We start from the raw sequence: 21,009 nt of genomic DNA on the forward strand, positions 1-21,009 counted from the left end.
TTTCATCAAGGCAAACTAATAAGACAATAATGACAAGAACCAATGGCACATCATCCGGTCCCTTCGATCAAGAAGAAAGTCACCAAAGCTAATGTGTAGGCAAGTCAATAATATCATTCTTAGATCTGGCTCTTTTGTGGGTCCCGAAATCAATAAGCTTTTATTGTCGCATGCATGTGCATAAAGGCTGAAAAGAATGACAATGGTCATCCCATTATGAGCCATTTATTTTTTTTATTGTATATTTTCTTCAAACTGAATTTTAGACAAGTAAAATTACCTTTTTATTAAATAATTTATTCATATCCAACCTTTTGTGTGTATGACGTTTCTATAAAAAAGGACAAAAAGGAATAGTTAAATAAAAATGATAATTTAATGCAATTTCTCATATCAAAACAAAACATCTAATCATGATAATTAACTTTTCACCAATTTAACCCATTTCTACTTTATGCTTATCTTGACACGACCAATTATTATAGACCAAAAAAATGCTCTTGACGTGATCTCTCACTTCACCAAATTTCTGAACGATTTTCTCATTAATGTCTGACGTGAAGAGAGAGAATTCTGTTTTCTAATAAATGGCAAATTGACAAAAAAAAAAAAAAAACAAAAACAAAAACAAAAACAATTGAAGAAAGGTTGTTGGGGCGTCTTCGTTGCAATCAATGAAGCCGGTTTGATCAGCCGGTTTACATTTTTTTTTTTTGAATTTGTTGGAATTTGTTTTTCTTCATAGGTTCTTTCGAAAAATCTCTGAAGAAAAAAATTCACCCAAAGCAGAGAAAAAAATTGATCGTACCTCAAAATATTTTTGTTACTCAATTCTATATTGAATTTAGATATATTTCTAACAAAATTAATATAACAGAATAACAAGACTCAATCTAGACTCTATCTTTTCTTGTTACCATATTTAAATGTTCAATTTTAGCTAAGTAAATACTTCGTATTTATTTGAATATTTGGTTCAATTCAATCAAACCATACTTTTTTTTTTTTTTTTTTTTTAGAGTTATGTCTTGTGTTTGGTTTGCTGGAAAATATTTGCTAATGTCTCGACATCTGGGGTTGTATATTTATTATGGATTGTGTGTTGGGTCTTGTTTGATTCATAATTTGATGGTGCAAAAGAGCAATAAAATGTAAGAAAACAAACAAAACATTGTAAATGAAATGAGGAAATTAAGCGGATGTAAATGAAGATAAAAGAGGGAATAATGGTATACACGAATTTAAAATTGGGCAGAGTAGTTACCCCATATTAGTAGTTGGACCACTTGGATGGGTAGATATAGGCCTCTCGATATTAAACACCCTGTCCATCTCAAACTGATCCAACGGTTCCTAATTTTTAGAACTTTGCTTCTTCTTTTTTTTTTTTAAATATATATATATATATATAGTAATCAATTAAAATCGTACAACCAACTTTATTGAAGTTGACAAAACATCGTGAAATTACGTTCATAAATTTATGAGGGTTTAGTGATTCGACTGTAGTATTCAAGAAAATGAGTAGATAGAGCTCTTTAAGGAGTTTTAATATTTGTATTAATTAGAACAAAACATTTTATGTACCGATAAAAATTTAATGGAATTTGTAAAAATACTCATGTCCTATTTTTGAAAATTTTTATAACTTTTTTTTTTTAAAAAAAAAAGATAAGGGTATTTTCGAAATTTCTATATAATTTAACGGAAAATTCTAACTAATGCATGAAATTGAAAAAATGAAAAATAAAAATATTGATATTATAAATTGACATTTTTTTAAGTTTGGTACCTTTTTAAAAAATGATAAAAAAAAAGGAAAAAAAAAAGAAATTATAAGTGAAATTTTTTCAAGTAATTTTAAATTTTTAATAAAAGAAAGTGAAAAATATTGGTAAAAAAATAATTAATTTGATATATAAGTTGGAAAAAAAAAATTAAAAAGCCATTGAAATGTTTTGAAATTAATGTCGGGAGAGTGCAGGATTCCTACTTTCATGAATAAAGAAAAGCATGGACAAACGCACGGTGATGGAAGAACCTTCCTAAAATAGAAAACGTTAGCTCACGAATAAAGCTAGATAAATCACACTCTCATACCTAAAATATCTTTGCCCAATTCTACTTACCACTTTTTAATCTTCCTTTTTTAAAAAAACCATACTTATTTGTAGTTATTACAAATATTAGTAGAAACATAGGACGTAATATTTTCATATCATTTTTTTTTTTCATTTTTCTCTTTAAAGGTAGTTATTAGTTAGAAGGTGAGTTGAAAATTTTAAATTAAATAGGATAAGTAATGTCACCCTGACAATTTTTGGGATGGGTCTTCCATCACTCAATTTCTGCTGCCTGTTCACTAGAGTGATTTACAAAATTTGCAAGAGTTTTCATTGAAGGTAATCATCCAATAGTTATTTTAAATGTGCAACCTTTTTATGTTGTTCTGAATTACTGATAGTAGTTTGTTTGGTTGAGGTCCTAATTTTACAGCTGACTACGAATATATGAGAACTAGCTGCTAGTTGGAATTTGCAGAATGATTTTTCCCCCCCTTAAGTATTGGGAATTCAAGAAATTTCTTGGACCATTTGATTGCAGATACACACGATAAATAGATAATTTGGGTTGCTTTCAAGACAGTTAAATTGTGGAGGCTGGGGGTGTTTTGAAGCTTATTATGAGGAGCGGTCGACATTCAAAGAATTAGACATTTGATTTAATTAAATTTTTGACATTCGTGGAAGCTGTCAATAGTATCTGAGGCACTTGTTACTAAGTTCAATACAACTGATCTGGCAATCTGGTTTTGGGTATTTCCAGAGCATAAGAGCATTTTATGTATGGGATCTTTATAGAGTGGTGTGACTCTTGTAGCACTCATTTTCTCTAGATAAATATGTCACATAAGAATGTTGATAAATATTCCCCGAAATTGTTCTTATTATCATGTAATAATTTCTCATTGTAGCCCTCAATATCTGCAATATTAAACGTACCATTAGATGAGTAGTCTATCAAAAGTTATGATTCGCCAGGCCCAAAATAGTTTACCAGAAAAAATTTCTGAGTAATTTTTCCTTTTCAATGCTTGAATCATCATTATTTTGATAATAACTGTGTACAGATATCCTTAAGCTGGCCTCCAAATTGCTTTAAAAGAAAGCAGTGGTCAGTTGGATTTACGCTCCACCTAGACTCTAAGATGAAGGATTACATTGGTTTTCTTGCCTGCTTTTGCTGCTGATAGGGTGTATCTGTGACTTTTGAATTTGAACACTCAGCTTGTTGCGTCCCTGACAATCCGTCAGAAAGTCTCCCTTTAATGCTATTACACATTTTCTTATGCTTGAATTTTTCAACTCCCGATATGTTCTAGATATGAGATGGTTGTTATTCTCTGCAGCTCGAACTGTGTCTGCATGATATGCAGATTGAATTGGAGAATCTTGTGTGGGATAGGAAGGAATTGCAAGAACATCTTCAATTCAAACAGCCATGAAAGAGGGTAAAATGATGGAGTTGATATTAGCAGAGCTTGAAGAGGAATATGACAAGGCCATTGCCAAAATTGAACAATTAGAGGGTGAGGTACTGATCTTATACTGTCGAATTTTTTTACGAAATTTTACTTGCTGGTTCCAGTGGCTATTATCTGTAGATGTCAGAGGGCGATCTAAGGTTTAAATTCTAACTTTCTAAGTTGTTGTAAGTTGCATGCTAATTAATTAAGAATGTTTACGCACAATAGTCATTTTACAATAGAAGGAAATGCTAAAAAGACAAACATGTCCCTGCCTGATATAACTATGATGAACAAAAATGAAGGGCAAAACTGTTAATTGACGGTATCAAATAAAAATCACGGACTCAGATCCGAAGACATGGACCCCAATTCTAGCTTTCCATTTTTAGATGTTCAAACAGATGGACCACAATCCTTATCAGAATATCACATTTATTTTAATTTATTATCATTATTTAACTGGTATATATTTTGAAAATGGAGAGAGAAAGGGTCACGTGACGCCATGCGCCACTTGCTCTTTTGTACTCAAAAGTGGTCTTCAGTTTTGACTTTTTCAAAGCACTCTCTTCATCTTGCTAAAGCTAATGGACTCTTTCCATTTTGGGAAGGTTCTCCGTGGAACCACTGCTTTTGGGGGTGTTTGGCAAGTATTTGTCGGATTTGGATCCCAAAATTGCCGAGGAAGCAATAGCTAAAATCGAGAACATAAATTTCTTATAAATCAGTTTGTAATAAATTTTTTACAACCCACATATAAGATTGACATGTGAGAAATACATGTTATTTAAATAGCATGTGCTTCTTACATGTTTTTTTAATAGCATTAATAAAAAAATATGTAATTCTCACATGTTTAAAGTCCTTTTTATACGTAGATTGTAGGAAATTTATATCCTAAAATTAAGACCATCAATTTAAATCAACAGCTCAATAGAAGCCACGTCAACAATCCACATGAAAAGATTCAATTAAATCTTCAAAACGAAACTTTTACTTTACATTCTTTTTGTTTTTTTGGGTGGAATTAGAGATTTTGATGATTTATCTGTATGTCTTTGAAACGAGGATATACACATGCAATTGGAGATAGAGAAGCTTCGTTCGGATTTTTTGTGTTTGTTTCGAACATATATAATCCCACTGGCCTCTATAGCTGTTTTTCTAAATAGTGAGTTGCGTGGATGGTTTTGTTGTCGGTGACATTTTCAATTGACGCATTCAGGTAATAATTATATATACTAAATTGACATTTTTTAAAATATATGGTTATAATTATAATAATGATGAAAGATAAGTAAAAAAATTTCAAAAGATATTTTATGTGCAGTTTTGAAGCTATGCAGTAATCAAAGGCCGGTAAAAAGATTTCAAATTATCTATTTGATAGAGAGTATCATACTAAGAGTTGCGCTACAGTGCTACTTGTCCTCAAATGTTTTACGAAAAAAAAATAAAAAATCAGTTCTGTAATTTATTTGATTTGCAATTAGTTCTAAAAAATTAAAATCAGTTCTGTAAAAAATAAATTACATTGACTGATTTTACATTTTTTTTTTCAATAGTTTAGTGTTGGTTAATACATATTTGTGAGGTGGTGATCGAAAAGGAGGGCGATGACGCCGCCATTTGTAACAAGGAAACGAAAAGAATTGTGGGTTTTTCCTATGGAATGGCCTCACACGTGTTTGTTGCTACCATATTAATTTTAAAATTACCATTGAATTAATATTTAATAACTGTTTATTACTCATTATATTGAAATTTTAAAAATCACATAAACGGATGGCTTAATTCTAACCTTGAAAAAAAAAAAAAAAGGGGGGGGGCGCTTAATTTTGACTTAAAATTCTTTAAATAGTTTATTAACTAATGTCATCTAGGAAATTGGGCTAGTTGTAGATTTTTAGGGTGTGAATATTCAAAATAAAACAAAAAGGAAGAAGGAAGGGAAAATAAAGTGACGAGGAAGACTGGTGTTCAATGTAGTATTTAAGATCTAAAAACTTTAATTTAAAAGAAATTTGAGAGTATCCTGACTTGACCTATTACCATAGACTTAGAATTGATGGCTTAATTCTAATCTTAAAAAAAATAAATAAATAAATAAAATAAGGAAAGAAAGAAAAAAAGAAAAAGAAAAGGTAATCCATATATATATATATATAGGACGTTATTCAAATATGTGAAATATTTACTGTAGAATAAACAATATTCGTTAATTTAGGCTTCATTGATACGTTTTGTCCAATATTTCAACTTGTGCCAACCTTTTCTCCAAAACCAGCCTTCATTACTAATTCCGTGAATTTCAATTCCCAAATTGGCCTTACCTTGCGGGTAATTTTGCTTCAACCCTTTTTTTTTTTTTTTTTTTCATTTAGTAATAATCGGGAAAACTTTCCTTTTTATCATAATTTCCATAGCAACGAGGACAAGTGATTGTCAAGGAATAAACTTTGAAAATCTTTGTGCGTTTAAGCTTACACAGCTACATTCTCCTAATAGAGGATAGAGGGAGAGGGAGAGGGAGGAAAGGAACGGCATTTTCTTTTTTAAACCGAACTGCTTTCATTACTAAAAAACACCTGAAGGTATTACAGATACAATCGTCGGAGGATAGGAGTTCAAGACCCCTGCACCCTTAAGCAAAAACTAAATTTAACTTTAAACAGCTGCCTAAAACATTAGGCACATTAGAAGAGGACGGATCTACCAACCACTGCCAACAAATCAGTCCAGTAAACATTTGTGCATTACCAAGACACTCTGAAACAACTGGAGACAACAAGGGAATAAACACCACCAACAGAAGAAAGAAAGAAAAAAAAAACATTCATTGTTATCGCTCGAGAAGTGGAGCCCGTTAGCTGAGAACCGGCGCGTGTCTTCAAGACCCCTGCAACAGCCCATCGCCGTGATCCACCAACCTCCACGAAACCATGGCCTGAAAAGTAAAAGCGTAGACCACACGCGCCAAACCAGGGAAAGAGTTCCCCGCGCGTGCAGGCCACGCTCCGAGCAGGGATGAGCAACAAGGCCACGGCTCGAGACTGCCGGACAGGATGGCAACGACGACCACTTCTGAAGGAAAAAAAAAAAAACACCAGAGACACGAGAGGAGGATGGCCGATCCCCAAAGCCAAAACGATACACGAGCCTTCCTGTCAGAGAACCGAAGAAAGAACAAACACAAAACTCCTCAACCGGATTAGGTCCGTGAGGAACAAAACCTCCGCTGGTTCAAGCCAGAGAGGGACAAACAACGTTCCATAGTCATAGCACTGAATTATTATATTACCAATAATAGACAAACCCATTAACAGGCAATACAACCGAAAAATATTCCGAAAATTACATATGTTCAGATACCTATAAACGGCAATTACAAATTCAAAACCTAATAAAAAGAGGGCTTAACACACAACCAGACTCAGAGAAGAGTGAAGATCTCGAACTGCCTACTCATCACGCAAGTCGACCACAGGGAAGAGAGGAAAGACGAATTCAAAACATACAAACCAAAATCAAAATACGAGAATCAGAATCAAAACGCACAAACCAAACCAAATCTGTGATACAAAATAAAAACTCATAAACCAAATCAAATCTGACATTCAGAACTAAAAACCAGAAACCACTCCCACCAATTTTTTTAGCAATACATTCTCGTACGGCCCGTGAGAATACACCAGCTTGCAGTCTGAGAGATTTTTCACGGGCTGCACGGAGAATGCATTGCTCAAGGAATTGGTGGGAGAAACAGCGCATATGTTGGGGATAGCTGAGAGGGTTTCTGTGAAGAAGTGTGACTTAAGATATTTCTAAGGCTTTCGATTTTTTGTGGGCTCTCGGTTTTCTGTGAAGACGTGTGTGATTTTAGATATTTATAGGGCGCTTGTGGCACGTCCACCATCTTCATTCTTCACGGGTTTAACGCTAGATCTGTCAGCCTCGACTGGTCTTTCTCCAACAGGAACTTGCCGAGTGCGGTGGTCGGCCTTTTCTGGTCAGATTTGGTTATCTTTTGAGGTCGTGCTGTTCGTCTCCGGTCGGCGTGACCTGCACGCGCCGGCGTTTCAGTTCTGTTTTTAGCGTGTGTGGGCCACAACTGCTCTCTCCGGTCTCGGAAGGTGCTGATCTCTGCTTGTGAAGGTCGTCTGTTGCGAGGGAGGTTCCCGGAGATGGTGCGTGTTTTACACGCGCCGTCTCCGGCAGCCGTTTCTTGCCAGTGTTGTCATTCTGAGTTTGCTGTTTGTGTTTTTTATGTATATTCCAACTTTGTACTCACAGTCTACCGTTCTGGTAGCTGCTTCAAATCAGGTGTTCCTGATTTTGTGGACAGAGATTCATTATCTCTGTTCACTGCGACTGGCCTACGGCCTTTGATTTCTCGCCTTTGGGCGATTTTCCTGGTTATGTAGCCCTTTGGGGATGTTTTCTCTGGAATGATATTGAAGAAGATGGTTCTGTGTTCCAAAAAAAAAAAAAAAAAACGTGCTTACACACTTTATAACAGTTTAATTATTTAGAGTTTCGGTGGATATACAATTTCAAAAAAGTCAAATCTAAATTTTTTTTATTTTTTCAGTTTTTGTATCACATTAATAATTTTTTATTACCATTCAAATAAAAAAATTAATTACAAAACAAAACGTTTTCATTTTTTTATAAAACAATTCTAAACTTTTTATATTTTATATCACATTAATCACGCTTAATTATCATTCAAACAAGAATTCCACAAATACAAAAGCTTGCCAAACACCCTGCTAAATTTAAAGTTTTTGTTAATAGAAATGATAAACATTATCTTTCTCTTCGTCCGATGCTTTTGCTAGTAATGAAACAACGTGGTTTTTAATAGATGCTTATTAATGCATGTAAACTACCGTATTTGTTGTGGAGGAAAAATAAATACACTGCAGAACCAATTCACGAGCCGAAGTCATTTCTCTTTCTTTTTCACGCACGAAAATGCTTGGACCACCATGAGAAAAAATTGCAAGTAAATGCTGAACCTGAACAGCTTCAATTTTGAGTTTTGAGTTGAAATCCAAATCATCTAGCACAGCTTCACATGCATTCAATGCCAGTAGTAGTCACAGCCTCGTAACCGATAGGTAGCAGTTGCTTTCATACATGGCAAAGGCAATAATGTTGAGAAAGTGGAATATATAGCTTGCTAAAAAAGGGGAAAAAAAAAAAAAAAAACAACAACAACAACAAATGAAATGATGAATTTCGCAGTAATAATGAGCTCATGCATGGCTATCCTCACATTGAATATAATTCAAATTACAAACTGATTATTGATGAGTTTGGGAATCAAAGAGAATAAGAATTATTTTAGGGTTTTTTTTTATTATTATAATTTTGAAAAATCGGGTTTTTGAATCCAACTCGATTTCAACCCGAAAAATACTTATTTTTTTAAAAAAATAAAAAAAATTCAAATAAAAAAAAAACAAAAAAAAGCGCGCCACCCCAGTGACTGCAGGGGTGGCCGGCCCCTTCAGCTTTTTTTTTTTTTTTTTTTTTTTTTAATTTTTTTAAAATAAGTATTTTTATTTTTTTTAATAAATTTATATTTTTTTATTACGGTGGATACGTCTCGCCATCTTATTGGCGACACGTGTCGCTAACGTGGCATTTGACGGAATCTGTTAAAAATTTTAACAGAATTTGACGCCAGGGATCGATTTGTAATTATTGCATATCACGAGGATCTTCCATGAACTTTTTAAACCATAAGGAGTGAAAAATAATTATGGTATACCACAGGGATTAACGGTGCAATTATCCTTTTTTTTTTTTTTTTTAATAAATAAAATTAATTTATCTGATTAATTCAAATGTTTTTTAAGTTTTATTTATTTTCATCACGAGAAGAAAATCTTTCCCTCTTAACCCGCCTAACTAACCATCCAGAGTTGAAGAAAAATGCTAAAGGTACATATGAACCTTTATAAAAAGAGGCATCTCAGTATGAAGTCTAAAACTTAGGCACGTAGGATTCCAAGTAAGATTGGTGTTTCTTCAATTAAAAAACATAACATAGACAAGTAGGATAAGTAGGATAGAGTCCGGTTGAACTAAGCACACCGGCCGGAAACCACCATCTCCATCCTCCCACTACCACAGTCCAGCCTATTGCAAGAAACCCACCCCATCGGAAGACACAGGCACCTAAACCACCGGAAGACAGCAAATTGCAGCTGCCAAAATACCCATCCACTCAAATACCCAGAAACAAACCCACCCCCAACCGAAAATCCAAATCCAAAGCACCACTGCACCAGCATCAGCCAGATCGCGGAGCTACCAACCTCCGTGCCGCCTCCCTGTGGCGTCAACCTATGGCAAAGGACGCCGGCAGCACTGCAAAAGCCCACGTTGCTGATCTGTGCCTCGCCACCATCCACCGAGCCGGCCCTGTCTCGCGCATCTGCTACCCTCTCCGGTGAAAGCACCGACAGAGATGGTAAAGGGCGAGGGGATCGGGTCAGCAACCCAGTCGGGGGGGGGGGGGCTTCGGATCCGAGGCGCGTCCATTCCCGAAGGCCATGGACGGCCGCGACTGGAGCTCGGGAGAGGGGATAATGGCCGGCTCCCACCAATGTTCGGAGGGCTGTTTTCCTGTCCGTGCTTCGGCGAACGAAGCTCCAACAATTCCTGGACCGATCTCGACCCGGTTCTGCTGGTCTCTGGCATGGGAGGCTCCATTCTCCACTCCAAGAAGAAGAAGTTCGGATTCGAGACCCGGGTCTGGGTCCGGATCTTACTGGCGGACCTGTAGTGCAGCTCTTCCTTCCCCCTGTGAACCCACATCCACCACCACATCCCGGACGACCCACGACGACGACGACCGACGAACGATCCCTTCTTTACAAGTGCCGGTTAGACCAACATCTCTTTGGGCTTTGAACTGTTATCGTTTTATTAGTTACTTAGTTAAAGCTTTATATATAGAGTTAGTCTGATGGTTTACAATATTACATGGATTTCGGTATGACACATTTGTATGGAAAATTTGATTTTTGACATCTACTCGATAATCATTTTCTACAAAAGAAAAGAGGAAAGTAAAACATCTATTGTTTGTTTGAGATTGCCTAATTCATGCTTCACTTACATGGTCACTTTAATGTGATAGAATTAAAAAATTTACATGATGTTTGTTTGTTCGAGGGACCAGGATGTCCGTACAAATGGAGACCGAAAGGAGCTTCGTTGACGCTATCCAGGGTTTGTTGCTAACGTGCGCCTGCGAAACTGTTGCTGTTTCTCTGCTTTACCTCAGCTTTTTTGCTTAGGGCTCAAGTGAGTTATTTTTTATTATTATTTTTCTCTCTCTTAACGACGCATTAATTGCATCTCAAATTAACGTTAAGCGAGAATTTAACAAAAAGAACAAGTTAAGTTCGGAACTGAAAGAGAAACATAGGTTTGGCTGTGGAAGTCAGTCAAAGTCAAAGCTGGAAAAAGTCTTTTTTATTTTATTTTTTTTCGTTTGTCTGTACTACCATTTTAATCGATTCATTGGATTTTATTTTTTGAGGCAAATATTCGAATATTCGATGGGGTTTTGTTTGTTAGAGAAGTAATGACATTTTATGAGGGCCCTATTCGTGAGGAACCATGTAGTCCATCTCCGAAACTAGGGTAGTTTGATAATGTAGTCCATCTCCGACAGTACTTCGAATTCACTCCATCCACATTCCAAACATGCCCCAGACAGCGAGACTACACGGTTCCTCTCTCTCACAGCAAAACCGGCTCAAACCGGCTTCATTGATTGCATCGAAGACGCCCCCAACAACCTTTTTTGTTCATTGATTTCAGAGTTTTTTTTTTTTTTTGGTCAATTAGCCATGCAAATCCTCCAGCAGGCTTGTCTTCTAAATGATACTGCAGATCTTTGATCCAATTAAGAAGGAAGACCTAATTAACTATCCAAGACAGAGAAATTAAGAAAATAAGATTAATTCTTGCTGTCCCAAAAACTCAAAAGGGGTTTAGAGGATTATTTGAGCCAAAGATTTTCTCTGGATCAAATTCAGGCTACTAAGGCTATTGTTTTTCAAGAACTGCTTGGAGTCTGACTTGCCGATACATCATACATGTATATACCAAAATTCCCATGTAGTTTGTCTTCAAAAAATTTTCATGCAGCCTTAGCCTTCAGATCTTATATGAGATGGATTTGGACTAGCTCCCTTTCTCTTTTAGTTTGGCTCTTTGGTGGCCAAAATGTCATTTTAGTTTTGCTTGCAAAATTAAAGGAATAATTTGTCTTCATAACTCAATGCAGTCCATTAAAATGGGGCAAATATTCATAACATGCTTTCCCAAAGCCTGTGCATCTAAGGTTTTTTTGATATTTTTTTTTTCCTTTATTTATTTTTGCCATGTTTAGACTTTTCGATAAATTTTGAGATTCACATTTCGTTTTTATTGGATGGGTTTTTGAAATTGGATTTTGTTTTAGAAGAACATTGGATCCGGCTTATCATGTACTGCTGTAAAAATAATGAAAGGTCTAGATTATGCCACCTGTCCTAAATTCTGGCAGCTTCTACACTTTAGACTTTTTGCTATTCTTCTCGCAGTCAGTTGGTAGAGAGCCTTGATGACCTTGTAACAGTTGCCTTGAACTGAAACTGTAATTCAATGAAGATAAATGAAAAAAGAAGAAGAAGAAGAAATCAAGAAAGGAGAGAATAGAAATAGAGAATTGTATTTGATAGGCCAATTCGAGATGGCTAGTCTCCAAGTTCTTGGCAATTCAAGGAGCCAAGGGCCTCCATCGTTTACAAGTGAACAAGCTAACAGTTCAATTAATACCCTCCGAATCTCCCGCTGAGACTTATATAGCCTCTTACAAAATGCACGCCGCATAGATTAAAATGGCACTCCCTAAGAAAAGCTTAAAAAGACATAGTAAATGAACAAAACGACAAAGCTCTAGCTGGCCCACAAAACATGCCGTTTAATCCCTTCTAGAAGAACAGCTGGATTGCACTTCACTTTGCTTACTCCAGAAACTGCCACGTTACTTCACATAATAGACCTGTGACAATACTCCCTCAAGGTGCTACAATACTCCCTCCTTTAGAGCACCTTGCTCTCAAGGTGCTGGTGGAACAAAGCAAAAGATAGCCATGAATTATTTATGAACAAAACAAAGCAAAAGTGCTGGTCAACACTGCATGAACCACAAATGGTTTCTTTTAGCAATTGCCAACGCAATGTATGGTCAATGGATGGCCTTCAGCTGCCACATGTAAATCAACTTTTTTCTTTTCTTTTCCATGTTAGAGAACTTGGCTTCTGTAATGGGACCACATGATTGCAACACGTTGATTTTGGACTAAAATACACAATATCCAGATTCTACACCAGCCTGACCTCCTGAACCTTCCCTCACAACAGACAACATCTCCACCTGGATCAAAAACCCAGATGGCACCATTTGACCTGCCGTTGGACTGTGGTGTCAAACACTTGTGGAAGAAAATGGAGGCCCATGTTGTCATGTACAGACCTGATGACCACCTCAATTGCAAGACTCTGGCAACTACTTCCTCCTCTAGACTCAATTGCACGACTTTGACACCAAGGTTTTCTTATAACCGCAGATTGGATTGGAATGTTGCTTCCCTATTTCTTCTTCCTTGTTCTGGTAGTACTCGTTCCCCTCCTGGATCAAAAACCCCGTAGTAGCACCCAAGGAAATATACACTATTAATCATCCCTACAGATTTTGGGATACATCACTCCGCTTGACCGGGTAATTGGAGCCAAATGTAACTCTCCTCCTCTATTGCATTCCAAGCCCCATTTCCCATGCCAGCTTCCTTTTTCAGGCTTCTCTTATCACGGGCTCCATCTTTATGATTATGAACACTCCACGGTATTATTGAGCTCGGGTGTACCAACATGAGTCTAAAAAATATAACATAAAATGCAGTAAGCCAGAAATTCCTTTGAAAGTCTCTAGTGCGTTGATAGTTGTCCTCCACTGTTTCATATTTACTTAACATTTCACTAACCAAGGCTGGCAAGGCACATGAGATTGTCTCCTTCAAGAAAAATCTACTCTTCCCAAAAGCCAAGGCAATAGCTGTACAAGTTGACTCTGAATTCAACTCTCCACTTCCATTTGCAATGTAAAGAGCACAGCTGGAAACTCCATGGAAGAGCACATGGAAAAGGTGAATCAAGGTTGTGCCATGTTTTTCCTTGAGAATGTTGAAGAGACCTATCATTTACACTGAAACTCAGCTTTGAGCTCGCCATCTGAACGTCGGCTTCTTGCAGATCACGGCGTCTGTCCTTCCAACGCCATCGGTGCCACAAGTCAAACACAACCATAGTAGAGAGGCTTGCTCGCATGGCAGAAGAGAATCTACCTTTGCTCACTTCTTCGCCAACAACAACGTACCTCAGTGGCTCAGAAGTTTCTTCAAGCTTCCTATCCTCCACGTCAAGCTCCAACTTAATTCTAAAGTCCTCATCATGTTGTATCCAATAATGACCATTCCCGAAATCTTGATGACCATCTTTAGAGACAACTGGAAAAGAAACTGATTCAACAGTCTCTAAGTGAAGCCTTTACAGCTCGAGACCACCGGCAGCATGTGATACCACCTCTCTCCATCACCATTTGGGCTTCAGCATCACAAAATCCTCTCCAATCTCATCCCGCCTTTTATAATGAAGCTTCTCCGGACATCTTTCACAAGTTACCAACTGCCCAAGGTCTTTTTTTTGTTTTCTCCAACTTTAGAATAAGAAATTTTTTTCTCATAACTTGTTAAGCCATCCTTGAAGACGTCTTTGTCCAGCTCAAAACGGCACTGTGCATCTTTTTCTTCTTCCCCTTGCTTCCACTTCCATCTATGTTTCCGAACCACCAATTCCAACTCTCCCAGCCTTTCATCAAACACGTGCTGCTCAATGATATCACCATCCACCAGAATTGGAAATGGCTTCCCTAAGAGAGATTCTGACTTTTTTGGTTGAGGGATTTCATCGAGCAGGTGATAAGCATCTCCAACCACATTTATCCTTTCTTTCCATTTCCACTTGTGCTTCCGGACCCGGAAATCCACCCCATTCCAATACGAATAATGAGACATAAAGGTACGCACAATGTGAATTGAGGCCTCCATAATGTTCGCCCGCGGTACTGTATAGCCTCCACGTTGTTGCGGTGCTACCCATTCCAAAATCTCAGCCCGGTGAGGATTGTGTTTTCCATTCCCAGAGTCAACAGAATTTGCATCAAACAAGTGCTCTGCACATCGATCTGGAATTTGATAATCCATCCCCCTCCGATCTGAAAGTTGCTGCACCTCGAGAATTTTAGAAATTCGTGGAGGAGTTACGTCGAATAGAGGATAGGCGCCTTTAGCCGAATCTATTGCTATAATTTTTGTGAGTTCCTGAGCTTCCTCCGGATCTGGATTGGGAATTATGGTGCGGTTCGGGTCTTCACCCAGATCTGATTCTGGAATAATTGTGGATTTGGCTTCACCATCTCTCATCTCATCGTCTTCCTCATTGAATTTTTTGAGGATTTCTTCATCAGTGTGCTCCTTGGTTGCTTCTGGAAGTGCTTCACCAGAAATTTCTTCTAACTTTTTAGGTACGCCAACGAATTCTTGCCGATGTCCGAATCGAAGGTGAATTAGTCGCACAAAATTATCCCAATCGGCATCCATTGTAAATACTCCACTTCGTTCCATTGTTACCAACCAATCGAGAGCTTCGCCTTCCATGTGATATGAGGCGAACATGTATTTATGAAGATCGTTGGGAGTATTGTAGTAGATGAAACATTGGTGAAGTTGGAACATCCAAGCCGAAAGATTCTGACTATCAAAGTTGTGAAGATCCATCGGAGAATTGTCAAAAAATAAAAAAATTTGCTGAGGGAAGCGATGGGAGAAGGCTCTGATACCAATTGTAACAGTTGCCTTGAACTGTTACTGTAATTTAGTGAAGAAAAATGAAAAAAAAAAAGAAAAAAAAAAAAGAAGATCAAAAAAGGATAGAATAGAAATAAATAATTGTATTTGATAGGCCAATTCGAGATGACTAGTCTCCAAGTTCTTGGCAATTCAAGGAGCCAAGGGCCTCAATCGTTCACAAGTGAACAAGCTAACAATTCAATCAATATCCTTCGAATCTCCTGCTGAGACTTATATAGCCTCTTACAAAACGCACGCCCCATAGGTTAAAATGACACCCCCTAAGAAAAGCTTAAAACGACATAGTAAATGAATAAAACGACAAAGTTCTAGCTAACCCACAAAACACGCCGTTTAATCCCTTCTAGAAGAACAGCTGGACTGCACTTCACTTTGCTTGCTCCATAAACTGTCACGTTACTTCACATAATAGACCTGTGACATAAGGCTAGGTTTGTTGAAGATGCAATCATTGGTTCTCTTGACACTGTAAGTAATCTATTCTCAGCATCTAATAAATCCTGGATTAGACTCACTAAGCTCTTCTTTTTGGGAGATGCTCATGGAGGGCATTTCTTGTTAACTCTATGATATCGATGGAAAATGTGGTATTCTTCTAGGTGTTTGGTCTAAAGCGAAGAGCTTCAGTGATGAAGGTTTTGGACCCATCCCATCAAAGTGGAAAGGATTCTGTCAAAATGATACCAGTGATGGAGTCCCCTGCAACAGGTCTGCTCTAATTACCACTTCAAGCATTTTCCTTTTCACAAAACTTGTATCATACTACTACTCTGTGTGTGTCTATATATATATATGTATTTTATTTATTTATTGGCACTACAAGAAATTCGCCCATTAGGGGCGACACTATTAGCATCGACAAACAATCGACGCTAATAGTCAACTATCAGCGTCGACCCCATAGTCAACAAAGTCATCGCTAATGTGTTAATGCAAATAACCTAGTGGGAAATTTTGCCTCGTGCGGGTTAAAAAATAGCAGCGACATTTTCGTATTAGCGTCAACGAAGAGTCGACGCTAATAAAAAACTATCAGCGTCGACCCCACGTCGACGCTAATGAGGTAACTAAAAAACAACATCTAGCTTGTCGACGCTAATGATTATGTATAAAAAATTATCTTTTTTTGAAAATATTAGAAAGTATTAGTGTCAACGCTGATAAGAAGTTATTAGCGTCAACTCTAGAGTTGACGCGGATACATAAACTATGTCATTTTGATAAAAAAACAATTAAGTGGTTGTTCTTGGCAAAAATAAATAAAATATTAAAAATTAGTATTAGTGTCGACAGCTACGTATGGATGCTGATAGTATACTTATCAGCGTCGACCATGAGTCGACGTTGATATTAAAATGACCTGTTTTGAACTTTTGGCGAAAATTTAGCGGGATCCATTGGCGTTTCTCATTTATTTCGCACTTAAAAGTCTAAAATTTTATCTCTCACTCGACTCTCTCTTTGCCTAAATATCACGCCATTCTCTCTCTTTTTCTCTCTCCTCGTCTCCAGCGGTTTAGCGACCCAGCTTGACCACCACCAGGTAAGGTTGCACTCTCTCTCACGCTCTCATCCACTTTTACTTTCCTCTTGTTCAGATTCCTAGGGTTCTGATTTGGTTCACTGGTTGTTGTTAGGCGTATAATATTTTAGCTAAAATAAAATACTATTTTACTGGAATAGTATCAGGGCCGAGTGTGGTTGAATATTGGAATGGAAGGTTTGTTTATTGCGTTCTGGGGTGAGAGATTTGAACCTGGTTAAGGATAATCTGGTCGTCTGGAACGCTTTTGGGGGTCGACGAAAATGGCTCCTGTAATGGGTTTCCCATCACACCCAACAAGCTTTTCATGCAAGAGGTACTGATTCTCATGCCCCTTTTAACATTTTATTCATTAGGAATGCCTAATTTTTGTTTAACCAATTTGTTTGTTTTTGTTTCTTTCTTTAATATTGTTTACCGGAGCTCAAAAAAGGTTTTTTTTTTTTTTTTTGTTTCTGCGTTTGTCTTGATTTGCATTTTTTTTTTTGCATGGGAGATGTATTGGTGAACCTATTTATGTTCGAGAGAGTAGAGCCTCTGGGTTTAGCTCTTATTTGATATTTTTTATGTTTGGAGTGGTAATTTGGATGAATTGGATATTTGTGTTCACCTTTGGTTGTGTTTCAGACGATTAGAGCTGAATATGGAGAAGGTTTTGAGACTTTTAGACCAGATGGGCCTCTAAAGGTTGATGTGGTAAGGATTTTGACTCATCTTATATGCGTGTTGCAGTTGTTTTCTCATATATTTGTTGAATTTGGTTACCATGTTATGCTTGTTGAAGCGGGGATGAGGGTAGCGCATTGCAAGAAGGTTTTCTTAATTAAGCGAATACGCTATGCAATGAAGCCAGATGGAGTATATGGTATTGGTTTATTTGACTTTGTCAATCACATCCACTTGTTTAAAGAACCCACTGGAGAACTCAGCTGGTGTGGTTATGTGAAACGTTTTAAAATCCAGTTAAACTCTTTTTCGTTTTTGACAATACATGGTTGGTAAAAATGGGGAAGGGATGATCTTTTGAAGGTGAAGAAAAAAAATTACAAGCTTTACCTGTGATTTTAGATTACAGATGCAGTCATTATTGCAGTTCATGTCCTAGATTATGAGGTCACAAATGCTAGGGTGTTTACATGTTTGCCTCTCCAGAATGGAGTTGTTTTTGAGTGGAAGTACTCCTGTAGATGACTTCTGTGTTGGACATCCATTTTCACTTGATTGAATGTTCTCTGTTTTCATGTTGTTCTTGGAGAATGCTAAGGGCAAAAACACTGAAAAATATTTTTCAGTATCCTCAGGAAAGGGATCCATTCTTGAGTAATGGAAAAAAGCTTGATTTTGAGAGTGGCTAACAAAACATGTTTTGTTGCAAGTTATTTAGTCAGTCTAAATCTTCCTAAAGTAGAAGAAGACATGTGAATAAAGATTTTTTTTTTTATAAGTAAGACATGTGAATAAAGATACGTAACTAAGTGTGTATATTCGTGCATGGATTTATTTGCATTGTTTAAAAGTCAAATTGAGGAATCTAATTATAAATTTTCTTCTCTTTCTGAAGCAATTTTGGACCTTGTTTTAGATTTTGATTGAGTGCAGGAGGCAGCAACATCAACAACAGCAACTAGAGAGGGGAGAGTTTTCACCTTGTTTGAGCCCTTCTGGGTTTGACTCTAGAGAACCCTATGACCTCAACCTTGGTAAGCTAACAGCAAGTCATGTGCTTCCCCCCGCTTTTTTTGGTTCTTGGCAATAATGATAATCAGCATGAAAGGTGGTGCTTTATTTTTTATTGATCATAACCAAGGGGATAAATGATGAATAACGGTAGACTTTGTTTCCTTTAGTTCTCAGAGTATCATAATTTTTTCTTTGAGAATGTTATGAGTATTGTGATCTTTAAGATTTTTGAAATTTACTGATTTTATTGCATAACTGTAAACTGTTGGATGGAGTACACCTTTCAATTCAGAGTTCTTTTCTGCTGAGCAATTCAATTATCATTAATGGGTTTTGATTTCAGGAAGTTTTAGTGGTGTTGGTAGAAGACCATTTTCATCTTTGAGAATGTTTACTGGAAATGCAAGCGTAGTTAAGCTTAGTGTCATCTATACTTGCTGGATAACGAACTAATACTAGTTCTAATGGGGAATGAATTTTGCTACCTCTAATTTGTGGTTTGATGTTTGTGTGTTGACGTAACACGATCTAATTGTTTTTCCACTGAGCAGTTCCAAGATATAGATAGATGCATGCATTTTCCTATTTATATTTTCCCAAGTAGATCCTTCTTTTCTTTATTTTTTCTCTTCTTATTTTTCAGGTTGTCCTGTTGGAATCACGGGATAGGATTGGTGGTCGAGTTTATACTGACTACTCATTTGGTTTTCCTATTGACCTGGGTGCATCATGGTAAAGTATACCTCTCATGAGAAATTCGAGTGTCATCTATTTATTAACTATAAAACTTATATATCATACATGATACCTTAGGTTGCATGGAGTTTGCAAGGAGAATCCCTTGGCACGATTGATTGGGAGACTAGGACTACCCTTATACTGTACTAGTGAGGATAACTCTGTGCTGTATGATCATGATTTGGAAAGGTGAGTAGGTGGTACTTTGTTGCTTTTGATGTGCTAAAACTTCTCTTATTTCTGCCAACTTGCATGAGTTCCTTTCATTTCAAATTCCAAATTTCATCTCTTCAGCGTGTTTCTAATATGTAAAATGTAAAAAGTTTGAATTTGTTAAAAGGGATCCATTTGAAAATAGAGGTTGGATCCTCTTAGCTATATTAAGACTTAAAAAAAAACAGAAGACTATTTCCTAATGTTACTCTGGTTCTAGTCAGGTTTTATTGATACACTGAATTTTAATTTATTATCAAGCACTGGTATGTGGATTTGTTTAGTTATTTCTCTTTTTTTGATAAGTATGTGAAGTTGTGAACGTCAAAGCTAAAATGATTTGATTCCTTTAATTTTGATCAAGGAGAGGTTCTTGTGCATTTTAGAATTTTAAACCAACATTCAGCTAGATTTGCATCTTATTCATATATAACATTTTTGTTTCTCCCTGTATTGCAATATTGTTTTAAATTGTAACTCCATATCTCATATTTTTGCCAGCCAAACTAAAATATAATGAAGGACAAATAACTCATTCAAATGTACCGTTCGAGTGATTGTGGTAAAATTGTTGATACACTTTTTTTTAAAAAAAAATATTTTTTATCTTTTTATCTTTTCCTTCATGTTTGTGGCTTCCATATCTTGTAGGTCCCCTCTCTCTAACTCTTGCTGAACTTAATGATTGTGCTTCTCGCAGGGTTTTCTTTTAAATTGCTTAAACTCTGGTAGTTGTATCATAATGGTGGTTGAAAAGCCCCAATATTGGAGTAAAGCTTTGTAAAATTTAGTTGATTATGTTGTCACTGGGTAAAAGTTCCCAAGTATTATTTTATGTTATTATGTTGTGTCTTCCTGTAAAAATAATAGTAATTTCACTTCATAAGATTTTCTCCTTGTATGGATTGCATTGCAATATAGAGAGTTTAAGCTTCATTTCTATTTTGTGACATTTCTTCCAGTAACTGGAATTCCTACACTCTGAAGTAATTTTTCCTTTAATCTCTAAATTTGGAGCTCTGAATGGATAATTGTTTTGATTTCATATTTTCTTTCTTCTTTGCAGCTATGCTCTCTTTGATATGGAAGGGAATCAAGTGCCTCCAGAGTTAGTCACTAAAATTGGTGAAGTATTTGAGAGCATTTTGGAGAAGGCAAGTGATCTTTTATTGTTAATTATTTGATTTTAGTTTTTTAGTTTTTTTCCTAGATAACATTGTCAAAGTCAAATGCAGTTGCTGTAAATGCACTCAAATTGGATCTTGTGCTTCTAGTAATTGAGCTTCAAGTGGTATTTTGTCTAATGA

The 21,009-nt window shown here is 36.5% G+C and overlaps 1 protein-coding gene across 4 annotated transcripts; it reads left to right on the forward strand.

The window, feature by feature from the left end:
• The first annotated feature begins 16,965 nt into the window (after positions 1-16,965).
• On the forward strand, positions 16,966-20,921 carry LOC133858729 (polyamine oxidase 2-like). 4 transcript variants are annotated; one of them, XM_062294199.1, is made up of 7 exons: positions 16,970-17,071; positions 17,212-17,387; positions 17,699-17,767; positions 18,654-18,771; positions 19,395-19,483; positions 19,565-19,678; positions 20,769-20,921. In XM_062294199.1, the coding sequence occupies exons 4-7, from the start codon at positions 18,757-18,759 to the stop codon at positions 20,884-20,886; spliced, it is 336 nt and encodes a 111-aa protein (XP_062150183.1). In that variant the 5' UTR covers positions 16,970-17,071; positions 17,212-17,387; positions 17,699-17,767; positions 18,654-18,756; the 3' UTR covers positions 20,887-20,921. The 4 variants fall into 4 exon arrangements, with proteins under 4 accessions (XP_062150181.1, XP_062150183.1, XP_062150182.1 ...); XM_062294197.1 differs by lacking the exon at positions 18,654-18,771 and having other exon boundaries at positions 16,966-17,071; XM_062294198.1 differs by lacking the exons at positions 16,970-17,071; positions 18,654-18,771 and having other exon boundaries at positions 17,202-17,387.
• Positions 20,922-21,009: the final 88 nt, after the last annotated feature.

The sequence above is a fragment of the Alnus glutinosa genome, chromosome 1 (assembly GCF_958979055.1).
Source record: "Alnus glutinosa chromosome 1, dhAlnGlut1.1, whole genome shotgun sequence".
NCBI classification, from domain to species: Eukaryota; Viridiplantae; Streptophyta; class Magnoliopsida; order Fagales; family Betulaceae; genus Alnus; species Alnus glutinosa.

Bases quoted from the DNA above. Each gene is read 5' to 3' on its own strand.
- LOC133858729 (XM_062294197.1), top strand. The intron at 19,484-19,564 runs GTAAAGTATACC...ATGATACCTTAG, and splicing joins ATTGACCTGGGTGCATCATG to GTTGCATGGAGTTTGCAAGG. The intron at 19,679-20,768 runs GTGAGTAGGTGG...TCTTCTTTGCAG, and splicing joins TATGATCATGATTTGGAAAG to CTATGCTCTCTTTGATATGG.